We start from the raw sequence: 12793 nt of genomic DNA, 5'->3' as shown, positions 1-12793 counted from the left end.
AACTTCCGGCATCTGGAGACCGAGGACAGAGGACGCTGAACGTGACGTACGCTGATGACGCCTGCACAGTGTTACGGTGACATTTCCCCGGTACACCGGTGAGTGAATCTAATTGCGCTAAGCGAATCAAAACAACTGATAGTTACAATGCCTTTTCCAGATTCTTCATAACCTTCACTTATCGAGAACTGGAAGATAAAGGTCATTACAATTTCCAACATAATAACAAAATGAAAATAAAAACAGGCTACAGTTCGACTACAGTTCATTCAAGTTGAACTTTAAAGCAACTATGGCGTGCAAAAGCGAAGAGAAACTATGGGTAAACACCGCTTTGGATGGGAACCGTATTCATATGGCCAACTACAAAGTAACAAAAGGTACTCCTCTCAGAAAACGTACAAATAAAGATCATTTTAGATGTTTAATTACTATTTGGAGCGTTCTTTTAAACATTTACGGAATAAAATGTAGCCTACTTAGAAAACTTTTTTGTCTTGCTAAAGCTATGTCCTTTCACTCCGAGACCAAAAACAATATTAGTGTCCACACCAACGGACAGTAGCGTTTTGTTTATTATAAGTTTTATAGGCCTATAGCTGTGGTGTGGACTTTATGTTCTCATAAAATTAGAATGATTATTTACATTTTATAAATATAGTTATAGTTAGCGTTTTTTCACAGCTTGTAGGCCTATAAATAGACACACTCAAATAAGTTTTTTACACTTTTTGCATACTGAAAAAATTACAGATTGATTGGAAATTAGGAATACTTGTTTTCTTTTGTCATGTTCTTCTCTGACACTGTTGTTACTAGGTTTTGCAAAGACTATCTGGGGCAACACTATAGCCTATTTGTTATGGAGGAAATTAAACCTTTAAACCTTCAAATGCATATTGAATCTAGTTTATTCCATTTTCATACAATGTTTATTTCATTATTTTTTGCTTAAATAAGCAATGTTTCAAAAAAGTAACATTTAATACTTTTTATTTTAAGACCGAAAATCTGGGTCTGGGATAAGGGTAAAAAAATCATGCATATTAATAAAGTATGTAAAAAATGCATTTGAAAAGTAGCAACACAAATGAATGGGAAAGGAATGGGGAAAGTGTACTAGCCTGTGTGACCTTTATTAACAAAAATATAGGGCCTACATAGGCTATGTTTTAAGAAAAAAAAGAATGTAATAAATAGTTATATTTTAGGGGTTTGGAACAACAAAGGTGAGCAAATGACAATTTTAATTGAATTGTGTAGCCTATTATACTTTAATATTCATGTTAAACAATTGGAGAATGTTTTGTATTCGAGGTTTTTGAATTCATTTTACGAATGGAGACGTTAGGGCAGATCAAAAATCTCCAAAATATTAGATTTTAATAAAAATTAACCCCTATGACAAAAATGCCCAAAGTTGAAAAATAGGCTTATAGGCCTACTGCACTTCCAAACTACAGGCTTTCCAAAGACCCCTGCGAACACCGTGCGTCCCATTCTAAGGAGCGACTGCAGAGCGCCGTTCAGTGTTTCCTCTCGCCAGTTTCAGCTTTCGCCTGATGGGGCCACCCTTGCACCTCTTGGAGTCCCCATCTATCTCTCTCTCTCTCTCTCTCTCTCTCTCTCTCTCCTAAACACACATGCGCCCGGATGGATGACTTCACTGTTCCGCCCGGGTTTCCTTTATGATCGCGGGATCTCCCGTATCTTACAGCAGACTTCACCCGACCGCTGATGTAGTCGTACACTCAGCCGCGCTCTCTCTCTCTCTCTCTCTCGCTTGCTCTCTCATTCTGCACCGAGCACTCCAGTCCGTTTGGAAGTTGGCGGTGCGAGGAGTCTGACATTTACGCGCGGGGATATCTACGCAAAAAAAACAAACAAGTGCACTTGTTTTGCGGGGATAGTTGCCATATCCACCGTAGCTGCCTATATACATCAGTTCTTTTGCGCCTTTTGCCTCGCGAACCCGTCCTTCAGCAGTCATGTCCGAGGTTCTGCCATACGGAGAGGGGAAAATGAGCGGATACGGAGCGGACAACGATGTCAGTCAGATGTCCTTCAGCTGCGGGCTGCAGGACACCAACTCGTTCTTCGGAGCGTCGCAGGCGAAAAGACCTCCAAAACTTGGACAGATCGGCAGAGCAAAGAGAGGTGAGAATGTTATCCTGATTGAAGATAATTTACTGAAGTTAAAGGAATAGAGACTTGCGTTTTCACTCACTTTTTCTTCCGTGCAACACAAAACGAGATGTTAGGGAGAATGACAGCCTCGATCACCTTTCGCGTTGAAAGTGAATAGTGATCGAGCCTGTCAGCTCATAACACTTAATAATAATAATAAAAAAAAAATCATACGTATTTACAACAACATAAAGACGAGAAAATGACAGAATGCATTTAAATGCATGCATATTTTGACTTTTTACAGATGTCAAACTGTCTTCCTCAATATGTAAGCTAAATAATATGCTATTTCAAGCAACCCGACTGAGAAATGACCTTTTCAAGTGATATTGTTACACATTTAATATACATTTTAACGCATTTGAATGCGTTTGTTCTTGTTGCGCAGTTTCAAAGCGCACAGAACACACATGCTAGATTGGCGAAGTCTTGACATCGGCTCTCTGTCTTCTTCTTTCCAGTGGTCATCGAGGACGACCGAATAGATGAGGTGCTGAAAGGCATGACCGACAAATCATCACCGGGCGTTTAAACCCGCGCGATGCCTTGCAGACATTTCAATTTTTTGTCACCGATTCGAAGCACTTGTCGGTTGTGCATGTGAAGAAGATTGCAAAGAGATGGAGAGACGGTGGCACGACGCTCGAACCACGAGGAGACTAAACTAAAAAGGGAAAACGCCAATTAAAGAAGGGAGAGACGGAATTTCCTTTGGGGTTTGCTGGCAATTCTCCAATATAAACGGCAATGGAAGCTTTGAGGAAGATGTCGGAGATGCTGTTGAGGCTGCGCGCTGCGGCTCATCTGTGAATAGAGATGGATGGATGGACTTGCCATTATTATTCCACGACCATCATCTTCCAAAAGCGCTGTATAAGCAACACGAAGTTCAACCGATGACTGAACCGCATCTTGCGCTCTGTTACTATAGATGTACAGTATCTTAGCTCAAAGACCTTCCCCATAACACACGCACACGCTCACGCACACACACATATATGGATCTGCCTTGAGCGTCGACTTCAATCCGACTGCTGCTTCTAGAGACATTTTAGACTTCACACACAAAGACATTGAGCTCCCATAAAGATAAATGAACTATATGTACGGATGGTGCAATGTGAATATTTTCTTTCGCTATTTTGCATCATAGGCTATTCTTTTTCAGAAATTGAGAATATTATCATACACATGCCCACAGGTGTTGAAGCGTGTAGTCTTTGAAGCGTCGTTTGGTGATCTATTGTTTTGCCCTTCACTGCAGCTGATTTGCGCACCTGCGCCACGGATTCACATCATCAGTACAGCACAGAGGAGCATTGTGCATTACACCTCTTGTAATTAACCCAACATGAATGCATCTTGATTTCTTCCAAGCCTAATTTTATACATTTCAAAAAAAAAATTCACCAGCTCCTCACATTTCTTTTGTCGTGTCCATCTCTTTGCATGAACTTTCACTCCGGTGCCAACAGAGGTGCCACCATGAATCTTACCCTGGCACGCTTCTTTTTAAAAAAAAAAGTCATATTTGTATTTTTATATCTAAATATTTGTTATTTAAAATGATATGCTAGTATGTCGTCTTAAAGATTCATCAACAATGATGTTTATATTTCAGAGAAAAATCTTTAGACAGGGACGAGAGTATAATTCAGTTTGGTTGGAATGTTTTTTTTTTTCTAAAAAAAAAAACAAAAAAAAAAGACTTGATGAATGAATGTTTCTTGGGTTTTTTGCACACACACATCTGTGTTGAACTACTGTTATATGGAAATCGTAAACTGTGACTTGAGCTTTGTTGATGAATTTGTTAGAAAAATGGCGATATTAGAAATCTACTGCACTGTTTACGAATATCTTCAAATAACTTGTTGTTATTTGACAGGTTTTTGGACATTACGTTTCTTTTGTTGATTTTATTTGAATTTTTTGCTTCGTTTTGTACCATTATTCTAAAGAAACTGACTATGGTTTGTTGTGCATGAAACCTTAATACTTTTCAATAATGGAACATCGTTTTATTAAGCAAAAAAAGCAACAAAAATGTCATGACATTCTAAGAATGAATCATTGCATATTAAAATACCATTTTCACTGTATTTGGTGAACTAATAAATGGTGGAAGAACATATAGATGTGCGTTTCTGTCGTCATTTGGCTGCATTGCAAAGAGGTAAACAAGTCTGATACAAATATTGATTTTGAGGTCATCACAACACACACACAGCCTGCTGGTGAACCCATCTGTATTTAAACAAGGCACAAATACTATCCATCAAATGATGAAACAAGTATGATGACATTTAAAAATGTCCCGAGCAGTTTTAAATGACCAGATCAAGCTGTTGTCGTCTAATGCAATATTAATGTTTCAATATAATTCATTTCAGGATGGTTGTATCTTACTGTGGAGCTCAGAGAACTGCAATCTACTTTCAGCCTGCATGTCATCTCCTCACAGATCTTTAGTGCTGGAGTCGTCTAGTGCACTCCAGGCCTGTACTTCCCAAAGGACACGGTGAAGTTTGGCACCAGCTCTGATGGCCATGTAATCACACTCATAGTGATTCAGGCTAAGCTCAGAGTCATGACAGGGAGGTTGTTCTAGTGGCATAAGGTCCTATGAGAGCTTTGAACTGTGCTACTACTTTTACTGGAGGATCTTCTGCACTTCGATACAAAATAGACTAGAGATTGGAAGATGGATTTCAGGCCTTGATGTATTTGGTCATAAAAATCATTTGACCGTTTCCTTGAAATCTTAAAAGGGAGAGTACACTCCAAAATGAAGTCAAGTCACCTTTATTTCTGTAGTGCTTTATACGATACAGATTATGTCAAAGCAGATACACAAAGATAAACAGGAAAATAGCAGAGTCAGTTATGGAAGCTTGACTATGCAGACAATCCAGATTATGCTGTAAAGCAGCTCTAAAAGATATAAGTTCTTATTATTTAGCTGAAGTCAGCTGTGTTGGTTCAGTTCAAATAAAATTCAGATCAAGTTCATCAATTTCAGATAAAGCAGCTCTACAAAAGGCGGCAATGTCGTTATTCAATTCAAGTCAGTTTAATGTTTTTTCAATTCAGTCCAACACTAGTGTCATTGTTTTAAGATGCAATTCAGTCATCATTTACTCACCCTCGTGTTGTTGAAAACCTGTATGACATCTGCGAAACACAAAAGAAACACATATTTTGAAAAGTGTTTTTTGTCTTGTCCATACAATGACAGTCAGTTGGGTCCAATTTTGTTTTTGTGTTTTGCAGAAGAAAGGAGGTCATACAAATTTGGACCAACATGGTTAAGAAAATAATGGCAGATTGTTCATTTTGGGGTGAACTTTCCCTTTAATATAAACACATGCTAAAAAGATGCACATAAAACATGCTAGCTACACCAGGTGAAAAAATAATCGTAATGTTGTGGTCGTTTTCTCTGGTGAGGTTGCTTCCACACAGCTTGATTAAAGCCACATGCTGCACATATTTTTAAAAAATTGGAATTTTTTTGTGCATACAGTGAAAATCAATGGGGTCCCGTGTTTTTTATTCTCCAAAATATATTGTTTCTTTTTTTGTGCTATGCAGGAGAAAGAAGGTCAAACAGATTTGGGTTGACATTAAAGTGGATTATTCCATTCAATGAAAGTCAACTGGGTCCAATGTAGTCTGGATCCCAATGTTCTTCAAAATATCTTCTTTTTGTGTTTCCCTAAAGAAAGAAAGTCATACAGGTTTGGTCTGACATGTGGGTGAGTAAATGATAGCATAATGTTCATTTTGAGTGAACTTTCTCTTTAAAAGAAGATATGGCACCTTAAAATCAAGCTAGCAAACAGACCAAGTAAAAACGCAATCAGGATGTTAGTGCTGATTTTTTCTAAAGGATGTTCATTTAAGCTGAATATTGTTTCTACACAGCTTGGATAAAGCCACACGCTGCTTCCTGTTTACTCCGAACACTCTGAAATGCAGTTAGATTTTACAGCAATATTGATGTTTTTCTTCACACACAGTCAGACACACATCTCCGATACAATGTGTGCATTTCAACCGCAAGAGAATCAATGGCTTTTATCCGTGATCTGTGCCTTCATGCGGCCATGAGTGGGCTTTAGGTCAGCTATGTCCGATGTGTGCAATGAGGCTCAGGATCCATCTGGAAACAAGTCAGGCTTACCTAAATCAATCTAAACTCCAATACTCATCTGATCCTGATAACGTTCTATAACTCCAGTTGACCCAAGCTCAAGTTTGGCCACTAAAATTTCCAAACGATTTTCAGATGATCAATGGCAGTTTAACCTCAGCAGTTATCCTGACATCTGTGCGTGTTTACTCTCGAGACTCGACGAGGTCCGCGCACAGCAGAAAGTCCATCAGACAGTCACTCAAGAGCAGTCAAGGACACTCAGCTTCACCATCTCAGTCTATTAATACACCTTCATGGCTGTTGCAGTGTTCCTGAACGGCTCCAATGCCCAGGGGAATCCTTAGCGCTTCACACAGGCTGCTCAGAGCTGGAGATTACTGATACACTATCTGAACAGACAGGCGGCCCGCGGCAGCTCTGGAGTGACTGAGCGACACTGTGGCCTGACCCAATATGGAAAGCCCTACTCTCGGCAGATAATGACAGCGTGATAACGGAAGAAAGAGGGGGAGATGACATTCTAAGATTCTCAAAGAATGAGCTCTCTGCCCGAAGAAATGAAAAGCACGAGAGAAAGACATTTGATTTAAAAGCATTGTCCTTGATTCATCCCAGTTTGTAGCTTTCATTTGGTGCTCCATCATTAGCGATAATAACGTTTTCTTGCAGTAAATTCTCATTTAATGCCACTGTGTGTCAAAGTGTAAGTGTTTGAACCATAAATATGCACAGATTCAGGAATTGATGTCAATGTCATACTGCCAAACCAAATACTCATACTTTTGGCATTTTATACTTTTAAAAAGAATTGTAGAGAGACAACAGGAACCGATAAGCAAAAGATGGTTGAATGGCTCATCACATGGCTCAGTGTGGCTCTGCTTACCATGATTATCCAAGGACAAGTAGGACATGATCCTGGATATACATCCTGGTTGGTTGTAGTACAACATTCCAGTCAACCAATCATGTTTTAGTATTGGGTTTAGGGATTGGCTTGGGACTTAACATTCATCCTAACATTTCGCTTTGAGTTTAGGAGTAGCTCATGGAATAGGAACAAGAATGTTGTTTCAGAATCTGCAGCTCATCATTAAAATAACTTTTGTATGTTGCACCATTATGCAATTGAAGAGATACATACCAGGAATTACCTGAAATCCCTACTATACTGAATATATACAGCAATTGAACTTGAATTGAACTGGCCACACCATTAAGGAAGCTGAATTGGAAATGACAGAAAGAGAAATTTAATGGATTGCAATGCATTGTTGGTGTTTCAGGTCGGCGTTCAATCCGGAACACACGTTTGAAGAACACTAATACAAGTAAACTACAAATTCATCCATCAAAAATCAATTTATCCATCCATCCATCTAAAATCCATCCTTCCATCCAAAACCAGACCCAGAATAACACGTGCAAACCACATTAAAAGCAAACAAATTGACTTAAACCAAAAACGAGTTTGTACCAAATTTCTTTAAACTACAGTGACAGACTGATATATCATATTTACCGTATCAAAAAAGGTGCCAGTATTTGCCAATATGGCAACACTTTAGTATGGCGACCAATTCTCACTGTTAACTAATTGCTTATTAGCATGCCTGTTATTAACATTGGCTGTTTATTAGTACTTATAAAACACATATTCTGGATGACCATATCCCTAATCCTACCCAATACCTAAACTTAACAACTACCTAAGTTACTAACTAAGCAGCAAATTAGGAGTTTATTAAGGCAAAAGTCATAGTAAAAGGTTTGTTAATAGCGAGAATTAGGCCTTAAAATGAAGTGTGACTGCCATTTTTGGCTATATTCGACGACACCAGAAACGGGTCAATTTTTTAGAGGCTTATGTCAGTTCCAAAATATAGTTAATGTGTTATCATTAAACCATACTATGTATTTATCAGCATTATATTACCTAGGTCTCTAGAAATCAGAATGGGCCATTAAAAAAACCTGCATCAGTCGAAATTTAAATTACAATTTAATTTAGATTTTTCAACTCGTAACATGACCCTGCACATAACGGAGAGATGCTGTACTGAGGATAAGAGTTAGCTAAACCGTTTGTTTTAAACAAATGAATGAAATCAGCCGATTAGATTTTTAAGTGCTGTCCTCTGAACCAAAAATGTCCCTGCTTTGACCTTATGAACGGTAGTGATCAAACACACACACACACACGTCTCTGTGCGTAGTGCAGCTTAGTGCAATGTTTACCCTAGTGTTGTCAGTGGAGCTGGCTGGCTGTGAGCAGGGGTTTATGTGTCTGATATCAATACCACAGCCTATGTTGTTGCTGCCGCTGCTGGATGATGATGTAATGGTGTGTCCTGACCCCTCCCCCAGCTCAACAACAGAACAGAAACATGAGCTTTGATGAACAGGCGGATCTCAGTCTTTGATTAATGATATTGAAGGGTCAAATGATCATTTCTGATTCTTTTCTTGTGTGTGCAATAACAGTGACTCATGAAAAGGATCTGTCTGTAAACTAAAGGCAGGGATGCACCAATGGGGTCAAGGTTTGGCAGGTTAGCCGGTCTGGTTAGCCCCTGCTGGTAGATGTCGTAACTACACCATCTGGACCTAAAAAGCTTCATTCTCTATTGACAATCATTCCAAAGCAGCTCTGGGCAAAATTTTGAATTAAAGATCAGGTTCACTTTCAATTCATGATGAGTGTGAATTTTAGTTGTATTTTATCTATCTATCTATCTATCTATCTATCTATCTATCTATCTATCTATCTATCTATCTATCTGTCTGTCTGTCTGTCTGTCTGTCTGTCTGTCTATCTGTCTATCTGTCTGTCACCTAACCAACCATCTGTCTGTCTATCCATCCAGCTATCTATCTATTTATCCACCTATCTGTCTGTCATTCTCTGTCTTATCTGCCCATCTATCCATCCATATGTCTGTTTGTTTGTCTATCCATCTATCTGCAATCTATCTATCCATCCATCCAACTAATCATCTATTTGTCTATCTGCCCTTCTCTCCATCCATCCATTCATCTGTCCGTATCAATTCACCCATCCATCCATCCATCCATCCATCAGTCTGTCTGCCCATCCATCCATTAATTTATCCACCCATCTGTCTGTCTATCCTCCTCTCTGTATGTCTGCCCATCTATCTAACCATCCATCCATCCATTCTAACCATCTATCTTCCTGTCTCTCCACCCATCATCCACCTGTTCATCTGTCTGTCCATCCATCCATTCAAATTAATTAAACCTCAAGGTTTTTTAATCTTTTTTTCAACTTTTAAACAAGGCAATATTGTTGTCAGTATACCAACTGTCCATAACATACAGAATTAAATTTGCTGTGTACTATACAAGACCTGTTTCAGTTCTTCTCCAAGACAGCTTCTCCAGCTCAGAAAATATCTCACAAGTACACTTCTGAAATGACTCATAATCAATTATTCAAAAGTACATTATTGAATATCATGGTCTTAAATGTCAATATGAAGTAAAGCTTGCGTGTGGGTAAACAACACATAACCAGCCATTAGACTAATCAGGGTCTCCTGTTTTGTGCAGCAGCTTTATGGTGATTAGGCAGCACTTGGTTCCTGAAGAACTGCCACACAGCATGTCGTGAGGATACGATCACAGAATAAATATACACCTGATACGTGCAGCTCACCTGATACCAGCATCCATCTGATACCGTCCCTGGCCTGACGTCATTGCTTAGTGCTTCAGTGAAGGGGAAAGACCTGTGACTACATCATCAGCTTTCACAGATAACGCATTCAATCTGGACACAATCAACTCTGAACTAAAAATTTATGAAACTGCTACTGGTATATGAACCGCTACTATTTAATGGTACATGCTCACCAAAATCCATCACCTTCCGTTTTAATATGGGTGCATAACTCATTCCACATGGACATGAAGAGTTCTTCAAATTGCGCAAGTTACGGAAAAGAGGCGTGCTATTACTTTTTTGGGGGGGTTTTGCCTGGAATACAATAAAATGGATGAAAAAATCCCATAGATTTACCCAATGCATATTTAGGGATACAACCATCTCTTTTGGGGTGGCCTTTTGTGTAGAAACAACCTAGGAACCCCTTAGCAACATTCTAAAAACACCTCGGCAACCACCCACGACATAGTGTGGGTTTAAATATGTTTTGGTCTCTCCTGGTTCAAGAATAACTTTCCTCTATTTACTATAAAAATCAATCTATGTTCACACTGGCACACAGGAAGCTGTTCTGAAATTCAGGCACCTTCCTCAAGTCTTAAAAATAGACGGTAATTACATTCCAGAGCTAAATTAAAAATAAATGATTTCTGGTTTATTAATGGCCTCCTCCGATTCGCTGCAGCCATTCCTCATCCAAAAGAGCGCAGACACGTCTGTCATATTCTGGCACACAGCAGGGCTGTTTGTTTTCTGTCTGGCTGTTTATTTGTTGTTTGAGAAGCGTTTGTGACAGATTTGTCTCTGCACAAGTGTGCAGGTGTCAAGCACTCAACCTATCAACACAACAAATCAACACAATCGCACAGAGAAATAGGCCAGAGATAGAGAGAGGGAAAATGCAGAACAGACAGAGTACAAATTCACATCAAAGCATCCTAAAAAAACATGGTTAAAAAAAGGCTTTAAAAAAAATATATACAAGATATTTAAAAGAAATTGTTTAAAAGCATATAGTTATTCCAAGTCCAAGTATTGAGTAATCATTTCCTCTTTTAGTCAAGAAAACTGATTAAGTGATAGTTCACCCAAAAATTACATTTCTGTTATGATTTACTCTTACTTATGTTGTTCCAAACCTGTATGACTTTCTTTCTTCCCTGGAACACAAATGTAAATGAAAGTGAATGGAGACGGGGCATGTCAAACTCTAAAAACTACAACAACAACAACCATTTTTTAATGTTTTGTTCCAAGGAAGAAAAAAATAATAATCAAATGAATTTAGAACAACATGAGGGAGAGGAAGTGTAATTTTTGGGTGAACTAGGTTAGGAGCCTAAAAAATGTATAAGAATGCTGTACAACTTCTGTCAGCAGTCTCTTGATTGATAGATGTTGTACAAGTCCCTATAATCCAATGTTATTCAGGAAGTCCTCAGAATCCGCTTCTTGAAATCTTACATCGGTGGGCGGAGCCTCAGCTTCCTCAAGCAGTCTCCTCTCCAATGCTGCATCCTCTGAGCTAAGCTCCTCCCCTTTGGTGAGAACATAGAGGAAGTAGTGGAAGCTGCTGCCATAGTGATAGTGCTTGATAGACCAGTCATAATCCGCTCGAGCGTAGAGTCTCTTACGAAAATGTGGCTGCGCAAACGTGACAGAGATGAAACGGCCACCGGGTTTCAAAACACGACTGACCTGTGGGGAAAAACAAATCATCTGGTTATTATTGTTATTATGAGTGCTACCCTGTATAATCATCAGCATTACATCTGATCATTTCTAGAATGATTATTTCCAAATAAATATTAACATTTCTTCAAAGTCCAAGTCCACATGCTGCCCATCTTGTAAATTAGGTGGGATATTAAAATACTACGATGAACTTTTCATTGTGATGCATTTGTTGTGTAAATTCGATGTAATATTGTGATTAATAATTATGTCCTTTGGTGACAAAATTGTCTCCAAAATTGAGAAAAATATGACAAAAATCACCCTTTCAAAATGTCAAGGGTCATTTTCCAAAAAAATTAAGTTTTTATTCTAAAATGCTAAAAGTTGTATTTATAGAAAACTTTAGGCCTATTTAAAAACAAAAGAACAATATGACTTTAGTGGTCATGGTCAACAGGACTGCATTCATGTAATCAAAAATAAAAGTAAAAACAGGAATATTATGAATTATTATTACAATTTAAAATAACTGTTTTCTATTTTAGTATAATTGTAATTTCTGTGATGCACAGCAGAATTTTCAGCATCATTACTCCAGTCTTCAGTGTCACATAATCCTTTAGAATTCATTCTAATATGCTGATTTGATGCTCAAGAAACATTTCTTTTTATTATCAATGTTGAAAACAGTCATGCTGTATAATATGTTTGTTGAAAACATATAACAAAACAAGTATTTACTGTTATTTTTAAATTAATTTTATGCATCTTTTCTGAATGAAAGAATTAATTTCTTAAAAGAAAACAATCTTGCTATCCCCAACTTTTAAACGGTGCAGTATGTATGTACAGTATTTGTGCTCATGAGCGTGTTTGAGTGTTTGTGTATGTAAGTGTGTGTGCATGAGTGTGAGTGCATCACGTGCTCCTGCCACCCATTCTTCATCTGCCTGAAGAAATGAATAATTCACACCTTCAGGTGTCAACATGGAATCCGCCGAGAGTGTGAGAGAAAAGAGAAAGAGTTAGAAGAGAAAGAGAAACTTCTACTGACAACTTCTACAGGAATGAGAACACTG

General features: G+C 38.3%; 2 protein-coding genes across 6 annotated transcripts in view; one reads left to right on the top strand and one right to left on the bottom strand.

The window, feature by feature from the left end:
* Positions 1 to 1685: 1685 nt before the first annotated feature.
* Positions 1686 to 4326, top strand: camk2n1a (calcium/calmodulin-dependent protein kinase II inhibitor 1a). The gene is made up of 2 exons (XM_058753182.1): positions 1686 to 2157; positions 2652 to 4326. The coding sequence occupies exons 1-2, from the start codon at positions 1989 to 1991 to the stop codon at positions 2720 to 2722; spliced, it is 240 nt and encodes a 79-aa protein (XP_058609165.1). The 5' UTR covers positions 1686 to 1988; the 3' UTR covers positions 2723 to 4326.
* A 1395-nt stretch (positions 4327 to 5721) lies between these two features.
* The window catches only part of ece2a (endothelin converting enzyme 2a), an 86359-nt gene continuing 79287 nt past the window's right edge, over positions 5722 to 12793 (bottom strand). For all 5 annotated transcript variants that reach the window (XM_058761553.1, XM_058761562.1, XM_058761559.1 and 2 more), the window contains one exon: positions 5722 to 11735. In XM_058761553.1, the coding sequence (XP_058617536.1) occupies positions 11448 to 11735 (288 nt within the window). In that variant the 3' untranslated portion in view covers positions 5722 to 11447. The remainder of the gene's footprint in view (positions 11736 to 12793) is intronic.

This window comes from Onychostoma macrolepis, chromosome 02, assembly GCF_012432095.1.
Source record: "Onychostoma macrolepis isolate SWU-2019 chromosome 02, ASM1243209v1, whole genome shotgun sequence".
Lineage (NCBI taxonomy): Eukaryota > Metazoa > Chordata > Actinopteri > Cypriniformes > Cyprinidae > Onychostoma > Onychostoma macrolepis.
This window is presented reverse-complemented; position numbering and strand designations above follow the sequence as displayed.